Source organism: Salmo salar, chromosome ssa10 (assembly GCF_905237065.1).
Source record: "Salmo salar chromosome ssa10, Ssal_v3.1, whole genome shotgun sequence".
Classification (NCBI taxonomy): Eukaryota; Metazoa; Chordata; class Actinopteri; order Salmoniformes; family Salmonidae; genus Salmo; species Salmo salar.
This window is the reverse complement of record NC_059451.1, coordinates 13882874-13910367: the sequence shown is the minus strand read 5'-3', so window position 1 is coordinate 13910367 and position 27494 is coordinate 13882874. Positions and strand designations below refer to the sequence as shown.

At 44.6% G+C, this 27494-nt stretch overlaps 1 protein-coding gene across 2 annotated transcripts in view; it reads left to right on the top strand.

Moving 5' to 3' along the window:
* The window catches only part of LOC106613557 (PATJ crumbs cell polarity complex component), a 154591-nt gene that overhangs the window by 115690 nt on the left and 11407 nt on the right, over nt 1-27494 (top strand). The window contains exons 19-29 of one of the 2 annotated variants that reach the window (XM_045687361.1): nt 6654-6863; nt 7252-7356; nt 9334-9696; nt 9955-10118; nt 15098-15163; nt 15396-15467; nt 21684-21798; nt 22022-22084; nt 23284-23394; nt 23755-23814; nt 25113-25219. In XM_045687361.1, the coding sequence (XP_045543317.1) occupies nt 6654-6863; nt 7252-7356; nt 9334-9696; nt 9955-10118; nt 15098-15163; nt 15396-15467; nt 21684-21798; nt 22022-22084; nt 23284-23394; nt 23755-23814; nt 25113-25219 (1436 nt within the window). The remainder of the gene's footprint in view (nt 1-6653; nt 6864-7251; nt 7357-9333; nt 9697-9954; nt 10119-15097; nt 15164-15395; nt 15468-21683; nt 21799-22021; nt 22085-23283; nt 23395-23754; nt 23815-25112; nt 25220-27494) is intronic. The other variant, XM_045687362.1, reaches the window with a different exon arrangement.

Below are 27494 nucleotides of genomic sequence, written 5' to 3'. Positions count from 1 at the left end.
GCCACAGATAAAATAAATGTACCTCAGACCTCATAAACCAATGGTTTGTTCAGTTTACTTGTCTCTATATAAATCACAGTGTGTGAGACAGTGTATTAGGTTACGTTCCCGATGTGGGGACAAATATACATTACCTACATGGCCAAAATAATTCACTGTGAGAAGTAAGAAGCGGAGAACTCCGTCTGAAATGGAATCCATTTATAATTTTCGCCGGGCACTAGAGAAATTGCCTCACCTGCACATCAATAGAGCGTTTAGTTTCGCCAGGCAACGATTTAGCCGAGAAGCATAAATCATTCTCTGGAATGTATTATTTATTTGTTATTACTTATTTATTCAGTTGTCCGTAGCTACGGTAGAATCCGATCAAAGAAAGGTTATTTAAGTGAGTGGCCCGCTGGTAAATAGCTGAGTAAGTTGGATTGAATTGGATGACGGTGGACATTAAAGCACGTTGCTGACCGGAGAGCTACGTCACACACTGCAACGATAAACGGCAGTCTGCACGGTGATAGTCATGCTCAAGGTCCTAAGCACAGATCTAGGATCAGATAAGCCAGCCCCAAAGCCTAACCTTAACCTTTTAGGTTCCCAGCATACACACAGCGGGGATGTTAAAGGACGAGGTGTGTGTGTGTAAGAGAGAGTTAATTTACAGCCTTTGTCAGACCTGCATTGCCCATGCTGCAGGAGCCCTGCCATACATACATAGACCTATATCTATTTGCATCTGGGCCAGTGTGTTGTACTGGAACACTCCGCACTAAGATCTACTGCGCATGTAGACATCCCATAAATACTTGAATACATTAGGTCAACTACCACTGGTCACTATAGACCCCTACATATCATGTCCAAATATGCATGTCAAACTGCGTTCATTGACACAAACCGACTCACTTAAAAAACATTTTTATGTTGATCTTCTTTTCCCCCCCTGGTAAAATAAGGGATAAATAAATTAGGAGTTTGGTGAAGCAAAAGGTTTCATCTCAAACAACATTCTCACTTGACTTTATTCCCCTCTTACTACCTCTGACTTTGCTGATAACTTTTATTTTATTGAGGAAAAATGTACTTTCTTTCACTGTGATATGTGGTTGTCCCACCTAGCTATCTTAAGATGAATGCACTGACTGTAAGTCGCTCTGGATAAGAGCGTCTGCTAAAGGACTCAAACGTAAACACACTTGCCAAACACTGCAGTGAAAGGGTTAACTGGAATCGTAGCATGCCGTTCCGCTAATCTTGTCTCAGTCACTGCTAGTGGCTTAGTCATCCACCACATACCAACCTGAGACTCTCAGCCCATTTCAAACTCTTCGTTCTCCTCCAGAGACGAACCACGGAGGGAACAAAAAACAAACCCAGAGAGACAGTCCGGCTGAGATGGATGAGCAAGAGAGAGATCGAGAGTCAAAGAGATGGATGGAGAGAGCGGGATAAAGGGAGGGGGGGTGAAGGAAGGCAGATGGATGGAGAGAGCGGGATAAAGGGGGGGGTGGGGGAAGGCAGATGGATGGATGGAGAGAGCGGGGTGGAGATGGATAGAGAGAGGGGGAGATGGAGGAAGGCAGATGGATGGAGAGAGAGGGGTGGAGATGGATGGAGAGAGGGGGGACATGGAGGAAGGCAGATGGATGGAGAGAGAGGGGGATGGAAGAAGACAGATGGATGGAGAGAGAGGGGGGGCGATGGAGAAGGCAGATGGATGGAGAAGGCAGATGGATGAAGAGAGGGGTGGATGGAGGAAGGAAGGAAGATGGATTGAGAGAGAGAGGGGTGGATGGAGGAAGGAAGGAAGATGGATTGAGAGAGAGAGAGAGAGGGGGGAGAGATGGAGGAAGCTAGATGGATGGAGAGAGAGAGAGAGGAGGAAGGAAGGAAGATGGATGGAGAGAGAGGGGGAGAGGAAGGCAGATGGGTGGAGAGGAAGGCGGATGGAGAGGGAGAGAGGGGGAAGGCAGATGGATGGATAGAGAGAGAGGGGCGGTAGAGGAAGGCAGATGGATGGAGAGGGGAGGATGGAGGAAGGCAGATGGATGAGAGAGAAGGATGGAGATAGAGACAGACAGACAGACAGACAGACAGACAGACAGACAGACAGACAGACAGACAGACAGACAGACAGACAGACAGACAGACAGACAGACAGACAGACAGACAGACAGACAGACAGACAGACAGACAGACAGACAGACAGACAGAGCAAGAGTTCCAGGAATTGCATTGAGGGAGATTTGCAGAGGAGCTGAAGCATCACTCATGCAGACACAGGCAGACTCTGGATAGTATTGGAGCAGACAGATGACTGGACGTTGGAAGTTCCAGATTGACTGTCTGTTAGTCTGACGCCATGCTCCACCACTACCCCACCATAAGGCCTGGCACACAGCAACAGCCTTGGCCTATTGCCGGTACTCCTGGAGCCCTCTCTACAGCCACAAGATAACATGGCTAACTAACAGGTCTTGGCTGGGGAAGATTTAAGGAAGGGGTGAGTTATCCCCCATACAATGCAAACCACAGTGGGGTTGTGTAAAGGGTTACTTCTGCTGGAAGAGCTCTGGTTGCTCTCCTTGTTACTGAGATTATAAGATTATTAGACTTGCCCTATCACGCTCATTTCCTGCTGTCAGTGAAAGATCTCTAAGATCTGTAGTAGTCAGACCACCCAATATAAAGCAGTCTTCTCCTGTGGGCCCTATTTTGACAACACAAATAAGCGGTTTTCATGTCAAATGGGTCTGTGATAGCCAACTATGAATAATAGCCGATTGTTTTGGCGTAAGCTCAAACTGTTGGCCCTAAAATGTTCTCTGTTCGATCAGGAACCGAAAGTATTCGCCTCGAGTAGTTTACGGCGCTCATGAAGTCTTGTGGCATTGTTATGTACACAGTAAAAACTTTCTGTAATTTAGCCCGAATTGTCTGGTAACACCTTTTTACTGCGGCGAAAAGGGACAGTCATAGTGCGCGACCAAGCGCCATAAACCCACTGCTGGAGTTGTCATTTGCTACGTCACAAATGGCACCCTATTCCCTACATAGTGCTCTACTTTTGGCCAGAGCCCCGTTCTTTTGGATAAGAACTGACCTCAAGGTTGTTACATGGAGTGCAGCTGTTCCCTTTACCAGAATCACCCCCCTACACCCCTTCAACCCGGTGAGACCCAATTTTATTAGAGCCTTAAATCTCCTCCGCACTTGAGCAGAAACATAAATAAGGAATGGCCAACTTATTTCAAGCTGACAGGCTTGGACGTTGGGCCCGTCTCTCGCTCTCTCTCGCTCTCTCTCGCTCTCTCTCGCTCTCTCTCTCTCTCTCTCTCTCTCTCTCTCGCTCTCTCTCGCGCTCTCGCTCTCTCGCTCTCTCGCTCTCGCGCTCTCTCTCCTTACTTTAAGAGCCACTCTGCTGACATCACCGGGCCTGTATGACGAGTGTGTGCGCGTCTGTGTTTTGTGAGCGTTTGTGTGTATAACGGGGGCGAGGCGAAGCGAGGTGAAACACGCTTGGCTGAAACTCCAGAGCCGGACAATGCGGCCTGTGTCTCTGGAAAGGACCAGCTGGAGTAGAACTTCAACCCCCCCCCCCATCCCGCCCCAACTTTTTTCCTGTCTTTTTTTCAACCCTGCTTGTTTTTCTTCTTCCTCTACTTGTCTATTACTCTGGAGCCCAGTGCTTGTTCTCCTTTCCAGGCCTCAGTTCACCTCTTCCCCTGCATTTCTGTGTCTCTCTCTCTGTCTCTCTCTCTGTCTCTCTCTCTGTCTCTCTCTCTCCTCTCTGCAGTATAGTGGGTAATCAGGGGGTTCAGTACAGTAATTGGACCTGGAGTTCTGTAGCTCGCTGCCTGCCCCAGTTCTGTGGTGAATCTAGATAATAGGGCCTTGTTCTGTTCTGTTCTGGTCAGTGTATAGTGTTCGTGATGTTAGCTGTCTGTCAGGCCCTCTTTCCACAGGAGGCAACAGGAGTCTCCCCTGATCACTGACCTGGGATCAGATATGGTTTCAACCTCCTAATGGTTAAATTAGAAAAAAAATAAGGATTTTGGCTGCGTAATCTGATCCTATAGCTGTGGTTAGAGGCAACTTATTTTTTCATCTGAAGAATGGCATAGTAGAGGCCGTGTCACTTGATGTAGAAACTCTGGAACCAGGTTGCTGGGCGTGCGTGTGTGTGTGTAGGAGCATGTGACTGTGCATCTGCGTGTGCACGTGTGTTTGCATGCGTGCCATGTTCTGCTATGTCCTTACAATCTGTGAGCCCTCATGTGGGCACCCAGTCATGTCCCCCCCCAACATGCCTCTCCCATTGAGCTGCTCTCCTCCCTCAGGAAGTCCCTGTCAGCATTCCTTATCCTCTGCCCATTTCTCCCCTTCCCACCTGTTCAGCGCAACAACACACACACACACACACACACACACACACACACACACACACTATGATGGGATTTGAATTTGGATACACACACACACACACACACACACACACACACACACACACACAATCATGCATGTACACACACTAGGATGCGCAATCACAGGCGCGCGCACACACACACACACTATGATGGGATTTGAATTTGGATACACACACACACACACACACACACACACACACACACACACACAATCATGCATGTACACACACTAGGATGCGCAATCACAGGCGCGCGCACACACACACACACACACACTTGATCCCTCTCGCTCACTCTCCACAGATAATTCTAATAGAGTTATAACTCCTTCTCTCTTCCCGTAGACAGATAGCTGTCCCCGACTCTTCCCCACTAATTAGCCTTGTACAGCTTTAGTTTTTATATCGAAATAACCACTTGTTAATCACTTTTATAACCAGCGCTAGTCACATGAAATGACGCCCATATGGGTCATCAAATGTATTGTGGGAGGCATCAAATTGGTGCTGAATTGCAGTTTTATGGCTCGGGCTGTCCGGGCCGTGATTGATACCAGTCACACTTGGGATGAGAGGGGAAGTGTGGCTTTGTTGGGCCCTTTGATACATTTACGTAACTGTCTGTAGGACGGTGATGGAGTGAACAGAGCTTTTTTACTACTGTTCTCGCACTTCCCAATGGCTCAGCATGGGGCTAGGCTAGTAAACCAGTCAGGCGAATTTGATTTTAGGACATACAGAGCACAGGGTGGGCAGGATTTTCACTTTTGGGACTATTCCATTGGTTCCATTTCCCCCCCCCGGGCGAGCTCTATCAAGCGGACCTAAAGTATTTAAAACGAAATGAGTTCGACCAACGTCTGCTTGCAACACCCAGGGTTGTGGTTCCGATTCATTTACAATGAATTCCCTCCTAGACAGTAAATGTGTACTGTAACACTTCTAATCACCAGTTACGTGCTCAGCAGTCAGTACAGCTCATGCCTCACATCAGCCTGTACAAATGCACTCATAGGTGTTCGTCCCAAATGCCACCCTATTCCCAATGCAGTGCGCTACTTTTGACCAGGGTCCTTTTGACCAGGGTCCTTTGGGACAGAACCATGATGCAAAACACAAAACACACTTCCTTGGGACAGTGTTGCCAGAGTGTCTCGAGGTGCCATGGTGTTGCCTGTGTTTTGCGTTGAGGTGATTTCTGACTTTGTTTTGGCTGGCCGTGCCAAGCCTCCTTCCCGTTGTATTCCTTTACTGATGGAGTCAGCAGGCCTCCGAGATGGGTGGATCCTGGGCTGAACACTTACTGTAGACACACTGAGACGTAAGCACACACACGCACACACACGTTTGTTTTACTGTCCTTGTGGGGACCAGACAATTGATTCCTATTGAAAATTCTGTTTTCCCTAGCCCCTAAACCTAACCCCTAACCCTGAACCTAATCCTTACTCCTAACCCTAGTTCTAACCCTAACCCCAATTGTAAGCTTAAAATAGCCTTTTTCCTTGTGAGGACTGGTGAAATGTCCCCACTTGTTCAAATTGTCCTCGTTTTACAATCCTTGTGAGGACTTCTGGTCCCCACAAACGTGGTCAAACCATAAAAACACACACACACACACACACACACCATATATTAGACACTATATCTGGAAAAGCATAATCCACTGTGCTCAGCTCCATCATCAAGGAAAAATCAACAGCTTCTCCCCAGAACGGCACCGTTCACCTTATATGCTTTATTGGCTATGGACTGTTCAAGGACACGGCCAATGTTGCCAAAGTGCTTACTGTTAGCGAAGTAAAGTGACTCGTCAGAAACCTGTCACATTTTGAGTGAAAGATGGAGACATCCTTTCTGTAATTACCCTCTGCTGTTTCTCCACACACACACACACAAACACACACACACACACACACACACCTCATTTGGCACAGGGGGCAGGAATCGTTGCAGTATACTTCAGCAGAATGGTTTTGTCCAACTCATCAGTTGCTGTAAATCTGTAAATGAGAAGCCAGCAAGACATTGCCCTAATGTGCTGTGTAAGTACATGTGAGTGTGTGTATGTGTTAGTGTTTGCAGGCTTGCATATTACTGTGTGTTCATATGAGTGCGTTCATGCGTGTGTGTATATGACTCTCCCCCCTTCCTCCTCTCTCTCTCTCTCTCTCTCTCTCTCTCTCTCTCTCTCTCACATTTTTCTCCTGGTCTGTGTCGCCCTCTGCAGGATCCTCTGGACGTTGCGCGCTCCGTCATCGTCATCCGCTCGCTGGTGCCCGGCGGCGTGGCAGAGTGCCATGGGGGCGTGCTCCCCGGGGACCAGCTGGTGTTTGTCAACGACACCTACCTGGACACGTGCACCCTGGCCCAGGCCGTGGAGGTGCTCAAGGCCGCCCCGTCTGGAACCGTCTACTTGGGCATCTGCAAGCCATTAGTGGTACGCACCGCGGTGATGTGTTGGGGACTTGGCTTAAGTAGATTTGTTATGACCGGGATAATGCACGTTAAACATTTGACCTTTTTTTTTTTTGACATTATTTCTTTCCACGTTTTCTTTTTGCTTTACTTTTTGTGTTCTTTTAAACTTGGTGTTGATGCTTGATGCCACGTATTAGTGACACTATTGACTTGTGATGGAATTTACTTTATTTTTGAAGAACACAGCCTTGAATATCTGAACCTAGTTGTCCTAAAAAACGTTTGTTGCTGGGGGCGTGATGACCTGTTTTCAGCTCCTGTAACTACAGTATATTGAGAGTGTGTACTCTTATAGAAAATCCTGACAGCGTGTGAATGGTGCCACCTGTATGTGTCTCTCCTTCTAGATGGAAGGAGCAGAGGAGAGGGGACATGGGGACCTGGAGCTCCGGAGGACAGCGGGACAGAGCAAGGGCCTCTTGCTTACACACTCACTCCTGCCTGTTTCCAAGGTACTGTTGTAATGGCACCACGGTAGTATTTTTACGATCCAGCACTTTTTTTTAACGTAACGCTCTAATATCAGGATTATGATCACTAACAGAAGGAAGTAACCTTGGCTTAGCTTTGATAGGCTGCCACTAGTATTGGGTATGTGTGTATGCCAAAGAGAAAGAGGCCCAGCCCTTCATTGCTCTCCCAAGCTGTTTGTCACACATCAGAAGGTTCTGATAGCAGTGATAAAACGGTCAGGTAGTCTTTTGACCCCCGAGGTCCCTACTGACCTAAGTGATGTTGGGTGTGTGTTCGGTTGGATGTACCCGACCGGCGAAAAGTTTTAGAACACCTACTCATTCAAGCGGTTTTCTTTATTTTTTTAAAACTTTTTTCTACATTGTAGAATAGTAGTGAAAACAAACTATGAAATAACACATATGGAATCACGTGTTAAACAAATCAAAATATGTTTTATATTTAAGATTCTTCAAAGTAGCCACCCTTTGCCTCGATGATAGCTTCGCACACGCTTTGCATTCTCTCAACCAGCTTCATGAGGTAGTCACCTGAAATGCATTTCAATTAACAGGTGTGCCTTCTTTCCTACTTAATGCGTTTGAGCAAATCAGTTGTGTTGTGACAAGGTGGGGGGGTATACAGAAGATAGCCCTATTTGGTAAAAGACCAAGAACCGCTCAAATAAGCAAAGAGAAACGACAGTCCCTCATTACTTTAAGACACGAAGGTCAGTCAATACGGATTTCAAGAACTTTGAACGTTTCTTCAAGTGCAGTCGCAAAAACCATCAAGAGCTATGATGAAACTGGCTCTCATGAGGACCGCCACAGGAATGGAAGACCCAGAGTTACCTCTGCTGCAGAGGATAAGTTCATTAGAGTTACCAGCCTCAGAAATTGCAGCCCGAATAAATGCTTCACAGAGTTCAAGTAGCAGACACATCTCAACATCAACTGTTCAGAGGAGACTGCGTGAATCAAGCCTTCATGGTCGAATTGCAGTAAAGAAACCACTACTAAAGGACACCAATAAGAAGAAGAGACTTGCTTGGGCCAAGAAACATGAGCAATGGACATTAGACTGGTGGAAATGTGTATTTTGGTCTGGAATCCAAATTGGAGATTTTTGTTTCCAACCGCCGTGTCTTTCTGAGACGCAGTGAGGTTGAATGGATGATCTCCGCATGTGTATTTCCCACTGTAAAGCATGGAGGAGGAGGAGGAGTGACGGTGTGGGTATGCTTTGCATGTGACACTGTTTGTGATTTATTTAGAATTCAAGGCACACTTAACTAGCAAGGTTACCACAGCGTTCTGCAGCTCTGTCGGAGAGTGGAGTGCTGCATCAGATGACCTGGCCTCCACAATCCCCTGACCTCTGTCCAATTGAGATGGTTTGGGATGAGTTGGACCGCAGAGTGAAGGAAAATCAGCCAACAAGTGCTCAGCATATGTGGGAACTTCTTCAAGACTGTTGGAAAAGCATTCCAGGTGAAGCTGGTTGAGAGAATGTTGGTTGAGTGTGCAAAGCTGTCATCAAGGCAAAGGGTGGCTATTTGAAGAATCTCAAATATAAAATATATTTTGATTTGAACACCTTTTTGGTTACTACATGATTCCATATGTGTTATTTCATAGTTTTGATGTCTTCACTATTATTCTACAATGTAGAAAATAGTACAAATAAAGAAAAACCCTCGAATGAGTAGTTGTTGTAAAACTTTTGACCGGTAGTGTAGGTAGATCTATGCAGTGGTTGGTCAAACCGGTTGTTCTTGAAGCATCTTTTGTAACCACTTAACACCACTTTCACCCTTCTATTCCTTAAAGACTAGGCCCAATTCAATCTTTTGCAGTTGAAGTGAAATCGCACTGTTAACTTGTATCATAGATGTGAAAAACATCACACCCGCATGCTTTCCCTATCATTGGATATTGACAAAATTGTGTGTCTCTGTCTGTCTGCCTGTCTAGGGCTTTGCTGATAGCTCCATCCTCCCGGAGGATCTTGGACAGGAAGAGGACGAGCCCGAGCTGATCCTGGACGGTAGCTTCCTTCGCTACACCTCACCTTTGACGCCTGCCTTGACCCTTAACCCCACCCCCACCTTGACCACTAGGAGCCTTAACCCCACTCCCACCTTGACGCCCAGCCCAATGGGAGAGGAGAGGGAGATGGCCGTGGATGAAGAGGAGGATGGAGTGGAGGTGGAGGACAGGGAGGGGCAGGTGGTGGACCCCTACCCCAGAAAACCCCCACCTTCGTGGGGAGAGTGGGAAAGAGACAACGGATGCCCCGTCCCACCGGCCTCTGTCCACTCTGGAGCTCAGGAAAAGGTGAGTGGTCTACTGTGTTGTGCGCTGGCAAGTCAGGTGAGAGATGTCTGGCTTCCACCTCTACATCTGCGGTGGCCAACAGCGTACGGCTGTAACACACCCAACTCAACATCTCATGCAGTCTTTAAGACCACTGTTACTATTGAATCAGTATTATATTCCGAAATAGAATGCTTTATGTCACAGTGCGTCCCGTTATTATTTAGGTAAGTGTGTCTGGGGACAGGAGGATACCATTTAGTCTTGCCCTCTGAACAGGTGGAGGAGATGCCCAATCCAGACCAGCAGCCCAGAGCCCTTCTTGACCAGCTCAGTCTGGGTCAGTCTGTGGACTCCTGGGTGGAGACGGGTGGGGACAGTGAGGCAGACTCGGACTCCAGGAACGGAGGATCAGAACTCACCCTGACTGACACGGACACCGAGTCAGTACCACTCACTCACTCACTCACTCACTCACTCACTCACTCACTCACTCACTGACAGGTATTTACCCACAACAATTGATTTCTACAAAAATGTGGGTGAAAAGTTGAACCAATACTGCGGGTGTTTCAAAAAATAATAATATACGTCATTTAGCAGACACTTTTATCAGTAAACTGCCTTCTTGAGTGTTCATTGACGTCATATCTTGTCTTTAGTGGGTTGAGTAAGATTTACATGCAATTACATGTATCTTTGAGGTAATGGCATTCATTTCCTTTCTTTTCATTTGCTGATAAATTGGTCTGCAGATCCTGGCTCTCAAGTGGGCTTAGCGCCCCCTCTGCTGGTGAAAGGGGGGTATGGCAGGCAATGACCCCAGTGATACTGCCTTTATAAAAAAAAAAATATTTAACTAGGCAAGGCGGATAAGAACAAATTATTATTTTACAGTTATGGCCTACCCCGGCCAAACCCTCCCCTAACCCGGACGACGCTGTGCCAATTGTGCGCCGCCCTATGGGACTCCCGATCACGGCCGGTTGCGATACAGCCCGGGATCGAACCAGGGTCTGTAGTGACGCCTCTAGCACTGAGATGCAGTGCCTTAGACCGCTGCGCCACTCGGGAGGACAGTCATGATTCAGTCATACATGCATGCATGCATCTGAGCCATGATCAAGATAAGAATACAGAATATCCTGAATATAGAATATGAGATGGTTTTAAAAAAAATCAAAGGCTTGATGATAGTGCTAGGGCAAAATCACAAATGTGTGTAGTCAATGTGAAATGGCTAGGTAGTTTAGCGATGCGCGCTAGTAGTGGTTGATCTGTGACGTCACCTTCTCTGAGACCTTGAATTAGTTGTTTCACTTGCTTTTGTGGAGTGACCGGTAGCAATGCTTTGTTAGTGCTAGTTGTCAATGTGTTCAGAAGGTCCCTGGTTCCAGCCCAGGATGGGGACCATAGCTAACTTATTTTTTGGGTCCCTCTTCGGGGGAGAAAAATAAAGGTTGTTTTTACAGCTTTTTCTTTTGTTGTTACATGTACGTTCCAGACAGATTTTATGTACATGGACCTTTTTTTAATATATTGGTATACATTTTCTAACAGTAGTTACATAGCAAGAATAAAGTAATTTGATATACAGTGCCTTCGGGAAGTATTTACATTTTTCTTATTATTTTTTTTACATTTTAGTCATTTAGCAGACGCTCTTATCCAGAGCGACTTACAGTAGTGAATGCATACATTTCATGATTTTTTTTTCTTCCCGTACTGGTCCCCGTGGGAATTGAACCCACAACCCTGGCGTTGCAAACACCATGCTCTACCAACCGAGCCACACGGGAAGTATTCAGACCCCTTGACTTTTTCCACATTTTCTTACGCTACAGCCTTATTCTAAAAGGGATTTAAATATAAACATTTTCTCGGCAATCTACACACAATACCCCACAATGAAAAAGCCCAAAAAGTAAAAAAATAAAAAATGTTTTGCAAATGTATTCAAAATAAAAAAACAGATACCTTAATTACATAAGTATTCAGACCCTTTGCTATGAGACTCAAAATTGAGCTCAGGGGCATCTTGTTTCCATTGATCATCCTTGAGATGTGTTTAGAACTTGGTTGGAGTCCACCTGTGGTAAATTCATTTGATTGGACATGTTTTGGAATGGCACACCTGTCTATATAAGGTCCCACAGTTGTCAGTGCATGTCAGAGCAAAAACCAAGCCATGAGGTCGAAGGAATTGTCCGTAGAGCTCTGAGACAGGATTGTGTCGAGGCACAGATCTGGGGAAGGGTACCAAAATATTTATGCAGCATTGAAAATCCCCAAGAACATAGTGGCCTCCATCATTCTTAAATGGAATAAATTTGGAACCACCAAGACTCTTCCTAGAGCTGGCCGCCCGGCTAAACTGAGCAATCGGGGAAGAAGGGCATTGGTCGGGGAGGTGACCAAGAACCCGATGGTCACTCTGACAGAGCTCTAGAGTTCCTCTGTGGAGATGGTTGTCCTTCTGGAAGGTTCTTCTATCTCTGCGGGACTCCACCAATCAGGCCTTTATGGTAGTGGCCAAACGGGAGACACACTCAGTAAAAGGCGCGTGACAGCCCGCTTAGAGTTTGCCCAAATCAAATAAAATGTTATTAGTCGCATACACATATTTAGCAGATGTTATTGCGGGTGCTGTGAAATGCTTATTTTCCTAGCTCCAACAGTGCAGTAGTATCTAACGATTCACAACAATACACACACATCTAAAAGTAAATGAGATTGAGCAATGTCGGAGTGGCATTGACAAAAATTCAGTAGAATAGAATGCAGTATATACATATGAGATGAAAAGGAGCCTAAAGGACACTCAGACCATGATAAACAAAATTCTCTGGTCTGATGAAACCAAGATTGAACTCTTTGGCCTGAATGCCAAGCGTCACGTCTGGCGGAAACCAGGCACCGCTCATCTGGCCAATACCATCCCTATAGGGAAGCATGGTGGTGGCAACATCATGCTGTGGGGATGTTCTTCAGCGGTACGGACTGGGAGACTAGTCAGAATCGAGGGAAAGATGAACGGAGCAAAGTACAGAGAGATCCTTGATGAAAACCTGCTCCAGAGCGCTCAGGACCTCAGACTGGGGCGAAGTTTCACCTTCCAGCAGGGCAACGACCCTAAGCACACAGCCAAGACAACGCAGGAGTGGCTTCGGGACAAGTCTCTAAATGTCCTCGAGTGGCCCTTCCAGAGCCCGGACTTGAACCCGATCGAATATCTCTGGAGAGACCTGAAAGTACTTGTGTAGCGAGGCTCCCCATCCAACCTGACAGAGCTTGAGAGGATCTGCAGAGAAGAACGGGAGAAACTCCCAAAATACAGGTGTGCCAAGCTTGTAGCGTCATACCCAAGAACACTCAAGGCTGTAATCGCTGCCAAAGGTGCTTCAACAAAGTACTGAGTAAAGGGTCTGAACACTTATGCAAATGTCATATTTCCTTTTTCTTATTTTAATACATTTGCAAACATTTCCAAAAACCTGTTTTTGCTTTGTCATTATGGGGTGTTGTGTGTAGATTGCGGGAAAAAGCTGTAACGTAACAAAATGTGGAAAAGGTCAAGGCGTCTGAATACTTTCTGAATGCACCATAGCTGTTCCATAATATATGCACTGCTAAACATTCTGTATCTGCAACTGACTCTATGTAAACCTCCAATTGTCTTCCAATATCCCTCCCGCGAAAGCATCCCCCATCCCAAAAGGCGGTGTTGTCCCTGACGAAACATAACAAAACAAATGGTAAAGCAAAAAAATAACATAGATATAGAGGAATAAATTCGATAGTACTGAGGACAATAAGACCGGGAAAATAAACAGATGCCCATAAACCCGGTGGCTAACTGTTACATGCGCGCTCCTTTGGGCCCCTCGGACTAGGATTGCGAAATGCTCGGATAGGAAAATTCGGGGACGCCAAATTTGCATTCAGCTGTACAGCCCTTGCAAATCACACACACATTCTTCTGAACCTTTACTTACGAATTTGTTCCACCTTTTTTATGTGCAAACTTTCCGCAGTAATAGAGCTTTGGCCCGACACATCACAAGAGGTTTCTAACACTACATAAAAACGGAATACATTTGTGGTTTGATCTCCGCAAGCGTTCTCAACCACAAAGCCCTTTCACATCCCACTCAGCCCAATTTCACAGTGCAGGATCAAGTACGAAGCCGATATCGCGGTCTTGAGCGGTTCCTTTTTTAATTTTTCTCCTCTCATCCGATTTCTATTAAACCAAAAAGAGCCCAAAGGAACTTTGACTTCTCCTCACGTCCCTAACAGCCTCATTCATACTCACAATCGGGTTTTTGACTGCATCTCGTGCCGCGTGAGATGAATATCGAATTAATTTATCAGCTCTCTCTTCAGGACGGGGAATTGCTAGGGACCTCACAACACGATATTATCACGATACTTAGGTGCCGATACAATATGTATTGCGATTCTCACGATTCTCATGATTCTACTGGATATGTATTGTAATTCAAGACTGTAATTTTACTGCGATTCGATGTTCCAAACATATTGCTCAGTATATCTGCTGCAGAAAGACGAGAGAGCATGAGAACATGAGTTTTGATCAGTCATGGAAGTAAAAGTGCTGAAAACATGTTGGTTCACTTTATAAGGATAGAGGTCAAGCTGTAGGATGAAAAATACCGGTGTTTTGGTGCAGGTACAGCCGACTAGCGCTAGCTAACGCTGAAGTGACACAAGCACCCACACATATTCAAACGTGACGGTGTTATTTTCAGTGCTACCGGTTGCTATGGCATATGGGCAATTCCACTTTGTATCTGCACAGTTCTTCCTCTAAATGTGTTTTTGTAAACTTTTCTGTGGAAATTGTTCAAAGTAGTCATTGTGCATAGAGTTCTACGGTTTGTTAAACTTTGAAGTCAATGTTTTTTGTTTGGTATACATTTTAAAGGCATACTTCGGGATTTTGTACTTCGCCAGAATCAGACGGTGGATACCTTTTTTTGTCTCTGTGTGCAGTTTGAAGGAAGTTGTTAACTAGCGTTAGGGCAATGACTGGAAGTCTACAATATCTGCTAGCTAGCATTGGCACGCAGAACTCCCTCTGACTTCCTTCATACTGGACGCTGAGACACATAAAAATGATATGCACGAGTTCACCTGTCTCTAGGGAAGTAGATAACGGGCTTAAATGACAACATCCCGAAGTATCCCTTTTGAAGTGAAAAATCTGTGTCGCAGCATAATTCCATTCCCGTGGAATTGCCCGTATCCTAATACGCGACATACACATAGGGTGTCATACTCATATGCACAACCTGCAACTTCAAAACGTAAAACAACAATGTATTGTATTAAACTACACATTTCTGGAACAATATAATGATTGATTGATCGACCTAATGGTTGATTTGTTCTCCTGTAGCTCGGTGCGTTTGGTTGACACGGAGAGGAGGAAGAGGAGAGGCCAGAGTGGAGGAGGAGGACACAGGTAGGAGAACACACATCTGTAGAGCCAGATTCAATTCCCTTCATACACCTTCTTCATTCACTATCGACCCTCTGGTTTTTATGAAACCTTTATTGTATGTAATGTATGCCGTTCGAGGTTTAGAGACCTTACAGTGGTCAGCGGGAAGCAGGCGGCGTGTAGATACAGGAAAATAGAGCGTACAGGGACAACAGAGTTAGTGGTCGACAACATTTTGCGTGTTTGCTCTTAGTGATCTACCTGAGAGGGAGGAAGGAGAGGGAGAGGAAACCCCTGCGTTCAGCCACTGGGGACCCCCACGCAGGTAAGTGCTCCTCTCTATTACAGACAGTGTCTTTTCAATGAGAACCTGAACAGATGATCTTTAGCAGCGGCGTAACGGTTCACTAAAATGGGTAGTTTGGATCATGGGTGCACCTGATTTTGGACGAGCAGAATTCGAAACCGTGCCGTATTCACCAATATTGGCACACGTGCCTATCTCCCCTCAGCAATTTAGAATGAACTGTGACTGGACGAAATCCTGCGTCGGTGTCATGGATTATAAAATGCAGCTAGTTTGCAGTTTCTGCCTGCATAATCTTCGAAACCCACAACAAAAATATTCTGTAATTGCGTCAGATGCTTGATTAAGTTCACAGGGGAGACGCGTTAGAGAACATACTAAAACGAGGAGCAAAAGCGGGAAGCGGAGCCCCCCCCCCCCCTTGCAAGTTCCGGGCATGTCTATGGGCCAAATGATATAGCATGCGAGGCTGTCCAATATAATGAATATAGTCTTACCACTAATATACTGAACAAACATGTAAACGCAACGTGTAAAGCGTTGATCCCATGTTTCATGAGTTCAAATAAAAGATCCCAGAAATGTTCCATTTGCACAAAACGCTTATTTCTCTCAAATTGTGTGCACAAAATTTGTTTGCAGCCCTGTTAGTGAGCATTTCTCCTTTGCCAAGAAAATCCATTCACCTGATAGGTGTGGCATATCAATAAGCTGGTTTAAACAGCATGATCATTACACAGGTGCACCTTGTGCTGGGGACAATAAAAGGCCACTCTCAAATGTGCAGTTTTAGTCACATAACACAATGCCACAGATGTCTCAAGTTGAGGGAGCGTGGAATTGGCATGCTGACTGCAGGAATGTTCACCAGAGCTATAGCCAGAGAATTGAATGTTAATTTCTCTACCATATGCTGCCTCCAACGTCATTTTAGAGAATTTGGCAGTATGTCCAACCGGCGTCACAACCGCAGACCACGTGTAACCACGCCAGCCTCGGACCTCCACATCCTGCTTCTTCACATGTGTCATTGTCTGAGACTCGCCACCCGGACAGCTGATGATACTGTGTGTAAAAAAAAAAGCCCATTTGTGGGGGAAAACTAATTCTGATTGGCTGGGCCTTCCTCTCCAATTTACTGATTTTCTTATATGAACTGTATAGCCATCTAGTTTATCTCCTGAAAGTTAGTTTGTTAACTAGCCATATTGAAGTGATCTGTTATTAGCGAGCTAGCCAATTTGACATAGTCCATCAAGCAATCGTGATGAAACGCTCTTTAAAAACAATATTGAAAAGGGGATAACGTTAGCGAACTAAGGTAGGCCTACATTGGTTGGAGAAAATAAGTACATTAGGTCTAGTACTAGGACTAGACAACTGTATAAAGTTTCTACCGTTAGCTTGCAAAGTAAACATTGTCAACTAACAGTACATCGGCAAATGCGTCCTTCTGTTGCTTGACAGGCAGAGCCCACAAAGTATGGGAAATTAGCCTAACCGCTCAAACTTGTCAGCAAGAGTTAACTTTTATTTTATATCACTCAAATATTCAATTAATGGGGGCCAATATTGAGCGGTATGGCAGGCTACTTGTATACTACTCTGCAGGTAAATCAGCAATTGGCCACCAGGTGTCACAAAAGCAAATAAACTGATATTCCACTCAAATAAAGACTATAACTGTTTCCAAAATGTCTATACACAATAAGCATTTTCCATACAATTATAATTCAACCATAAATCACCAAAAATAAGTGTTGGTACATTTGCTTTTCTTATATACAAAATAGGTTAACACTTTACATGACATCGTGTTGTAACACGTGATTTCACAGTCATAACCATGTCATAACAGGTTATAAAATGGTCATAACATTATCATGATCCATATATTTAGACTATCTTGTTACACAGTGCGTTATCTTATGGCTGGTTATGACACCTCCATAAGTGTCAACCCACATTTTATTCAAGTTAAGTATTCAAGTTTATTCACATTTTTTCTCTGACAAGTTTCCTTTCGTTTTGAAAGTTTTTCTCGATTCCTTTTGTTGTTGTAATGAATTCTTAACAGTCCTGTATTTTTTTTTTCATCGTATTTTAATTAACTTGTAGAAAATACACTGTACGACACTGTCATGAAGCGTTTCAACCATCCTGTGTCACTTTACTTGGACTAAGAAAGTACAGTTGATGACTGTCAAGGAGCATTATGACCATCATATTCATATAAGCCAGATAGGCCTATCACGTACATGCCCTCATGTCAGTGTCGTGTCTTTGGGGTACCATTAAACTGAAGACATGTTTATAAATTAACTCCCTGTAATTATTATCACGCGATCAAACTGATTAATCGTTTAATTGTAATTTACTAGATCGGGGCACCAAGGAAAATATTCAGATTACAAAGTTATAATTTTCCTAATATAACTTTCCTATATTATAACATTATATATTATATTCTATTATAGTATAGGCCGATTATCTTCTGGTTTAAATGGTGTATTTTACCTCGCGTCCAGTCTCATTCCAAACGTCGTAAATTGTTGTATCTGCACGAACCCAGTCTTTACTAAGACTCATCCATACAGCAATTGTCTTAAAATCATTTATTTACTAAACTAATTAATTCACAGAAAGTATACAAACAGTAATTATCATCACAAAGAATTGGTAGAGTAATGTGCCCTAGTGGGCTAAAACAGGCATGGCTGGTGTCTTGTTGAACAATGGGTCATAAAGGGCAGCTGAGAAGGTACACATTAATATTTCATTCATATTAAGTTCATTAATATTAACAATTTAACGCTCACTCATTCGGGAACAATTGCAATCAATATATATTTACGCTCAGTGTGTCGTCGGGATCCTTGTTGGAGCGTCGTTCGGTTGGAGAGTTTTGTCCGCGTTTTCTTTCTTTCTCTCTCTCTCTCTCTCTCTCTCTCTCTCTCTCTCTCTCTCTCTCTCTCTCTCTCTCTCTCTCTCTCTGTTAGAATGGATCTTTCAAAGCGACATTCATTAATGTTGTCATAGAATGGATGTTTCGTTGGTCTTCGCGTTCAATGATATAATTTACTTAGCTGCAGACTAATAATTAATATCAAAGACTTGTTCTTATTCTGTCGGTATCAATAGTCTAAAAGTTAACCACGTGGTATAGTTCACTTTCAGTAGAGTACTTGGATGGTCAAACCTATTGGCCAACTCGCAATGGAGTGGAGGCTGGGTCTGAAGAAAGTAGATCAGGCTATGGTTTTATAGTGAACATGTCACATGACACCTGGTCCTGTCTGTGTCCCTGGGGGCGTGCCGATGACTGAGTTAAGCTTGGTACAGAAATATAATTCTATCACATTAACATCAGTACATAGCATCTCAATCTATTACAAATAGCTTTATCCTTATTAATACATTCTATTCAACCATGTGGATGCAAATCTCAAGGCTGAGGCTAGTATATAAACCGTTTTATGGTAATATGGCTATATTGTCTCTTCTGAGTATCACAAAATTGTACCAAGCGGACCAGTTCGTAGCTGGATTCTTCACCAGTCTTCCATACCTTCTCCAGAACACAAATGTCGCTTGGCTCCCCAATTCTGTGAGTTGGAAGAATTTCCTGTGTCTCTCTATGGGCCATGTGGCAAGAGATTCTCCTCTGGAATTTTACCACCCCTTCACACAGGGCCTGGGTGGGGGAAGGTAGGTTGGGGGATGGTGCAAAGGGGGGAGGGGGTCAACTGTCCTCCCTGTACTCAGAGGCCAACGTCATGACATCAGTCAAAAAGAGGGCGTCTTGTCCTGCTCCTGAAATCTTCTCCTGCGTTCATCAGTCATCAGCAACAGCATTGCAATAGGTGCATGTCTGACATCAATATGTGCACAATTATAATGATAATTTAGGTCAATTAAAAAAATAATGTATTTAACATTCACATACTGTTGACAAGTAGGCTACGGTGTAATGGAATGTTTTGCTTGTGTGGTAGGTTCTGGGGGTTTTGACACTCTTATGTAGGTGTCATAACCAGTCATAAAATAACACAATATGTCTCACAACAGGTCAAAATATATGGGTCATGACAGGGTCATGACCATATTATGACAGGTTGTCAGCTGTAATGAGATGGTTATGTCATAATGTGTTATGATTCTGGATGTGAAGTAAAAGCATGACCAAAAATAGCTCTAAACAGCCGACGTGATATCTTTGTCAAATAAGCCTCCTTATCTGAGCTGATTCCCCCCCTCCTTGTTTTGGATTAGGTTAACCTCTATGGGCTAGGTGGGACGCTTGCGTCCCACCTACTCAACAGCCAGTTGAATCCTGTGGCGCGTTATTCAAATCCTTAGATATGCTATTACTTCAATTTTTCAAAAATATGACTATTTTACACCATTTTAAAGATAAGACTCTCGTTAATCTAACCACACTGTCCGATTTCAAAAAGGCTTTACAACGAAAGCAAAACATTAGATTGTCAGCAGACTACCCAGCCAGAAATAATCAGACACCCATTTTTCAAGCTAGCATATAATGTCACATAAACCCAAACCACAGCTAAATGTAGCACTAACCTTTGATGATCTTCATCAGATGACAACCCTAGGACATTATGTTATACAATACATGCATGTTTTGTTCAATCAAGTTCATATTTATATCAAAAAACAGCTTTTTACATTAGCATGTGACTAGCATGTGACTAGCATTCCCACCGAACACTGCCAGTGAATTTACTAAATTACTCACGATAAACGTTCACAAAAAGCGTAACAATTATTTTAAGAATTATAGATACAGAACTCCTCTATGCATTCGATATGTCCGATTTTAAAATAGCTTTTCGGTGAAAGCACATTTTGCAATATTCTCAGTAGATAGCCCGGCATCACGGGCTAGCTATTTAGACACCCAGCAGGTTTAACACTCATCAAAGTCAGATTTACTATAAGAAAAATGTTCTTACCTTTTTTGTCTTCGTCAGAATGCACTCCCAAGACTTCTACTTCAATAACAAATGTTGGTTTGGTCCAAAATAATCCATCGTTATATCCAAACAGCGGCGTTTTGTTCGTGCGTTCTAGACACTATCCTAAAGGCTAAATAAGGGTGACGAGCATGGCTCAATTCGTGACAAAAGAATTCTAAAAATTCCATTACCGTACTTCGAAGCATGTCAACCGCTGTTTAAAATCAATTTTTATGCAATTTTTCTCATAAAAAAGCGATAATATTCCGACCGGGAATCTGCGTTTAGATAAACAGACAAAGGAAAAGAAACCATTCCGTCGAAGCGGGCACGCGCCTAAGCCCATAGTACTCTGAGTGGCCACTTGCCAAAAGCGATAAAGTGTTTCAGCCAGAGCCTGCCTCGATATCGTTCAACGTTTTCCCGGGCTCTGAGACCCTATGGAAGACGTAGGAAGTGTCACGTTATTGCACAGATCCTGAGTCTTCAATAAAAAGAGCCAAGATGAAACACTACTTCTCAGACAGGCCACTTCCTGCTTGAAATCTTCTCAGGTTTTGGCCTGCCATAGGAGTTCTGTTATACTCACAGACACCATTCAAACAGTTTTAGAAACTTTAGGGTGTTTTCTATCCAAAGCCAATAATTATATGCATATTCTAGTTACTGGTCAGGTGTAGTAACCAGATTAAATCGGGTATGTTTTTTATCCAGCCGTGCAAATACTGCCCCCTATCCCCAACAGGTTTAACTGCCCTGCTAGTTTAGTCTTCTGATAAGAGTCTACTAGACAGTAGGCTAGCGATTCATCAAAATAGAAGAACACTAAAGATGATCTATTCAAATCCTCAGTTTATAAAGGAGGTAGCTTGCCCGGTGACGCTGTCTATTTAGGCACGCGCGCACACACGCAAACAATTCTGCAAACAAAATATTACAACTTAGTTATTGACGCTACTATGTGATTTATATCACAGTTAAAAGAGAAGTCAAACTCAAGGTCTCTCTAGTAGGGTACCTGTGTGTGTGTGTGTACCGTGCACGCCTCTTCCATGGAGAATTCTTTCCACTTGACTTGAACATATTAAATTACCTTTTTCTTTTTTTGTACAAAATGAATGTAGGCAAGGTTGCCTGAGTGATAGAGATCACAGGCTTGGTGTGTTTGTGTGCATACGCGTGTTTGTGTGTGTGTGTATTTGTGTGTGCTTGCCCTTGATTGTTTGTGTACTTACCCTGGCCCACGTGCTTCCAGAGTGGAGGTGTGGCAGGAAGAGGGCGAGTCCCTTGGCATAAGCATTGTGGGCGGGCACAGCGTCATCAAGAGACTGAAGAATGGAGAGGAACTCAAGGGCATCTTCATCAAACAGGTGACGCCGTTCTCCCCACCTCCCTCCCTCCCTCTTTTAAGCCTAAAGCTACAGTCAGTGATTTGTGAAGCTGTGTAACAAAAGAATAATGGGAACCCTTTTTTTTCCTTTTTTTTAATCTATGAATGTAGCTTTACGTTGGTGTACTGATGCAGATATTTATTTTAAACTCGTCTCCTTGTATGTTTTGTAGAAAACATTTATGAATTAATTAAATTAACAGGTACTGCCAGAGAGCCCAGCGGGACGCACTTGTGTGCTGAAGACCGGAGACAAGATATTGCAGGTGAGGAGGAGAACACCATCACAAGGCTAAAGCAATGACACAGCAATGATACAGGAATGCTACAGTAATGCTAATTCAATACTGTAGCAACGGTAGTGGAACACCACGTACGACACCATGTCAATGCTACAGAAATATAAATGCAACGTCACAACGATTCCGGACAGGTTGGTGTGACCTCTGTTGTATCCTCTCGCTCTCTCCCTCTCTCTGTCGCGTTTTCTCTCTCTCTGTCGCGTTTTCTCTCTCTCTGTCGCGTTTTCTCTCTCTCTGTCGCGTTTTCTCTCTCTCTGTCGCGTTTTCTCTCTCTCTGTCGCGTTTTCTCTCTGTCGCGTTTTCTCTCTCTCTGTCGCGTTCTCTCTGTCGTGTTTTCTCTCTGTCGTGTTTTCTCTCTCTCTCTCCCTGTCTCTCTGTCGTGTTTTCTCTCTCTGTCGTGTTTTCTCTCTCTGTCGTGTTTTCTCTCTCTCTGTCGCGTTTTCTCTCTCTCTCTGTCGTGTTTTCTCTCTCTCTCTCTCCCTGTCTCTCTGTCGTGTTTTCTCTCTCTCTCTCTGTCGTGTTGTCTCTCTCTGTCGTGTTGTCTCTCTCTGTCGTGTTGTCTCTCTCTGTCGTGTTGTCTCTCTCTGTCGTGTTGTCTCTCTCTGTCGTGTTGTCTCTCTCTGTCGTGTTGTCTCTCTCTGTCGTGTTGTCTCTCTCTGTCGTGTTGTCTCTCTCTGTCGTGTTGTCTCTCTCTGTCGTGTTGTCTCTCTGTCGTGTTGTCTCTCTCTGTCGTGTTGTCTCTCTCTGTCGTGTTGTCTCTCTCTGTCGTGTTGTCTCTCTCTGTCGTGTTGTCTCTCTCTGTCGTGTTGTCTCTCTCTGTCGTGTTGTCTCTCTCTGTCGTGTTGTCTCTCTGTCGTGTTGTCTCTCTCTGTCGTGTTGTCTCTCTCTGTCGTGTTGTCTCTCTCTGTCGTGTTGTCTCTCTCTGTCGTGTTGTCTCTCTCTGTCGTGTTGTCTCTCTCTGTCGTGTTGTCTCTCTCTGTCGTGTTTTCTCTCTTGCCCATTTATTTTATTTTTCAATACCCTTCCACTGTCCATCTATTTTCTCACCCCTCTTTATCTCATGCTTTCCCTTTTTTATTTCTCTGTCTCTGTCCTTCCCCCTCTCTCTTTCTCTTTCTCTCCCTCTCTTTGTGCACCTGTGTGTGTGTGCGTGCGTGTGTCAGGTATCAGGTGTGGACCTCCAGAATGCCAGCCATGAGGATGCGGTCCAGGCCATCAAGGCAGCTCCCAGTCCCGTGGTCTTCATCGTCCAGAGCCTCACTGCCACTCCGCGGGTAAACACACCACACACCACACGCACACGTCTGTGTGCACCCACATAGGTACGCACGCACACACAGGAGCACAACCCAAATGTATACTTTGATGTCCCTCTGATGCTCAAGTGGTTGTCTTTTGGATAGGCAGAGGTACACATGCCCCCTTCTTTGCCTTAGAGAATTGTTTTGGTGGCGTTTCCTGTGTTTCTCTTGTAGGTTAGACTTTCTGGCAGAATGTCTTGTAGTTGGTTTGTTATTTCGGGCTGGTGCTTTGTGTCTGTTATCTAAGCATGAATGGTGTTTGACGCTCTTTCTTTGTGCGCGTGCGTGCGTGTGTGTGTGCACCTATGTCTGCATGTGTCTTTCTCTTTCCAGCCTGTCTCGCTAACCGCGCCCAGTTACAACAAACACAAGGCAAAGAGGAGAGTCATGCCGGTAAGCAGCCCCCACTTTCTGACAACATTTTCTGGTGGTGGAAATGTGGCGGGCTTGGTTATAACTTCTGAAATAGGTTTTAAAACACTGACTTACAAAATAAGTTTGATTTCCATTTAAGTTGTCTGTCCCTTTGTTACCAGGACATAGAGAAACAGAAACCCTAAACCCTGTCGTGTGTGTGAGACCCATTTCTCTAATTACAATTCTTCATTTTTTTTTTTTTACTGTTGATGTCTTTGCTTTAGCAACAGTGGCCTTGTCATTCATGCTAATAAAGTTTGAGAGGGAGAGGGAGAGAGAGATCTCGACACTGCGTCAGGAAATCTCAATCGAGAGCCAATCAAGTCTCATCACTCTATAAGTGCCCTAGTGAGACTAGCTTGATTACGACACTGTCAGCCGGCAATGAATTGAAACCTCAATCATTTGGCTTTAACAGACCCAGATTTGATTTCTATTAGCGTCACGTTCACCTCTGGAGGACAAAGGACTGTTAAACACAACGAGGAAGACGTTTAATTACATTGAGATACTATGATTATGTTCTTTACTCCTGTGTCCCAAGTCCAACTGTGGACTACAGTGTACATCTCCCTCTGGATAATGTGGGAGGAGGGAAGTGTATGAGATGGATGGGGACCTACACTGCCAGTGAGCGATGTTAAGGAACATTAGGGAATTGACCCCATTTTAGAGGTCTGAGAATGTGGACAAGGAGCACTTTCACATTTCAGCACATGTACTGCACAGTTACATTTCCCAAACACTTTATTGCGATAGGGAGATGCCCGAGTGCTGTCGGGCAGATTCACACACACACGCCACATTTCATCCTCCTTCCCTTTTCCCTCACTCCTGGAGGCGTGGGCCGGGCCCTCTCTTCTCCTTTTTTTTTTCTCCAAGGCTACTCTGACATTTCCAAGAACAGGGTCACCTCTCATCTTGGGTGAACACTTCCTCAAGCAGAGAGGTAGACGTTCAAGTCACCTGTACGGTTCCTTCCGATTCGGTGCAGATGAACGGTAGGAGGTGAGGAAGAAAGCTACTTTAGACTCTGTCGAGGATGGACAACTTTGATCCTGACATCCGTAACACCGGTTCTATGAACCAAGTCGCGCATTTAGTTGGCTACTTTAAAAATAAACTAAATCCACAGCAGGCAGCTTTTTAATTGGGTGGCGGGCTGCTTCTGCCCCGCGGGGGCAGCAGTTGTCCCGTGTCTACCCTAGCCCCACACCTGTGATTCATATCTTTGGTGTTTCTGAGAAGCATGGTGTCTTTGCCCTAATCTGCAGAACGCAGCAGTAGGAGGCGCCCCTCCCCCGATGAGACTCCCCCCGCCCTACCGGCCCCCCCAGTCAGCTGACAGAGGAGCAGGACGAGGAGCTGGAGGAGGCCAAAGGTCAGTCTTTGCTCTCTCGACCAATCGTAAACTGTGTTGCCTCTCTGACCAGTTGTCAACTGTGTTCTTGGGTACGTCCAATGAAAACGTTGCCTTGGTGTGTGTGTGGGTATATAAGCCTTAAAGGGATAGTTCACCTAAACTATAGCATTACTTGAATATTTATTGGATCTTAAAAGTCATTTGAGCATTTGGTTAAACTATCCTTTTAAATGAAAGTCAATCAACTGTCCCTGTCTGGCTCTGAGCTCCACTCTATTGCCCTGGTCACTTCAGACTTCAGACCCTCCATTAGTGGTGTTGACGGGAGTTCAGCTAGCCTGGATTCCCGCAAGGTCAACAATGGTGAAACGGAGCATTATAGTTGCATTCCAGGCTAGAGTTCCAGCACCCATACAATGCCAAAGTGCTTTAAGCCCCCGGTGTAAAAACACTACACAAACCCAATCTATACTTACAATGTGTTTCCTAGTCACCTCCTCTACCGATTTTCCCAACAACCGAGAAAGTCAGTGAAGCTGGAACTCTTAGGGAATGGAGGTGAGCTCATTGCTGTGTTAACGTTCCAACGCTTCACCTCCCCTAAGCTATTAAAGTGGGTGACTAACGTCCGTCTGTCCAGTGGGCCCCGAAGGGTTGCCTTTTTCAACAGCTCCTACACATGGGAGAGCGGACGCACAAATAACACACACACACACGTTATAAAAGCTTTTCCTTCTGACAACTTGTGGGGCGAGATGAGGTAAAGTAAACGTTGGAGTCGTCTCCACCGCAATCAATGCTACATTAATTCAGGAGATGACACGGTGATGGTCGAAATGGAATTGTTAGGAAGGACTGGTACTTGATAGGACTTTCTTGAATTATATATTTCTTTGCCAGACACACACACGTTTGTTCACATGTAATGGGGGAATTTGCAGTCGCCTCTGCTACCATCATTGCTGCTTTAGTTCCGTAAATGTTAGCTCAAGGTTTTAAATGGAATTGTAAAGACGGGTACAACGATGGAGCGGAACGTGTGTGTGTGCGGGACTATGGACATTGGCAAACACTGATTCTAGATCAAGTCCATGGGCGGTAAATGGAAGGGCTGCGCTGGGGGCGAACTGCCACAGCATACTGATTCCAGACCTGGGTTCAAATACTATTCGAAAACGTTGAAATACTTTGAGCGTTCGCTCGAATCTGCTTTACTCTAGCCAAGGGTTTGCCGTTTTGTGACTATGCTGTTGGCCCGTTAAGCCAGGTAAGGTCCATTGAGTACAGATAAAGCCATTTTGAAATGATTTTGAATAGTGTTTGAACCCAGGTGTCATGTGGAAATGAAGACGAGAGCCTGTTTGGCAACGTTTATACTACGGTACGTGGAGTGGTTCTGAATGAATGCTGTGATGTAATCCCAAGAAATACACTGAAACGTGTCCGTATAGACTATGAGGCAGCACTCAACATCTAGTGTAGTCAAATCTAGGCCGAGAGGTACTCGATAGCTTGGCCGGAGAGAGTTTCGGTGGCACAAAGTTTTGCTACGGTATGCCCTAATGAATATGACCCATGTGTATTCATTACAGCGCACAGTAGCAAAACATTTTGCACATTGTTTTTCTTTCTTATTGGACATGGAAGTCGTCGTCGTCGTCCCCCCCGTCTCAATCTGTATTCTACCATTTGGTGCCTAAAAAACTTGACCCTGGTGTCCCAGGTCTCAATCCCTAATAGAAGGGCTCATGTCAAAAGTAGTACATTATGTAGGGAAAAGATTGCCATTTGGGACATTCATTTGTTTTTTATGTTGATCTAATAAAGATTTTATGAATTTGTCATGAATGTGGTCAGCTGTAATCATGCAATAATCACTAGTATACAAAACGAACATTAGCATAATGCCTGTTGTTCTATGCATGAATAATTTGTTTGGCCGGCTAGATAATTGCGATCAGGGACAGGCACTTCAAATAGGCATTATACATCTTGTTAAAAGTCCTCCGTATAGCTCTGAATTCGTTGTAAAATTTCATTGAATTCTACGAAATGGGCGAGACCCACAACATCCCCAGTCCATTCTCCCTTGTGATGTACGTCCCTGAGTTATAGGTTCTGGGATGCCAAAGTATTTTGGACTGAACTGGTGTGTGTGTGTGCACTTTGAATCAATGTGTGCAGCGTTACAGTAAATGAATGCCACCATCTGGACCACGGTTCTGGTTGGAAAGAACACTGCAGGGTAGACTATTCACTAGTGGCCAGGCAATGGAGGATGGAGAGAAATTTG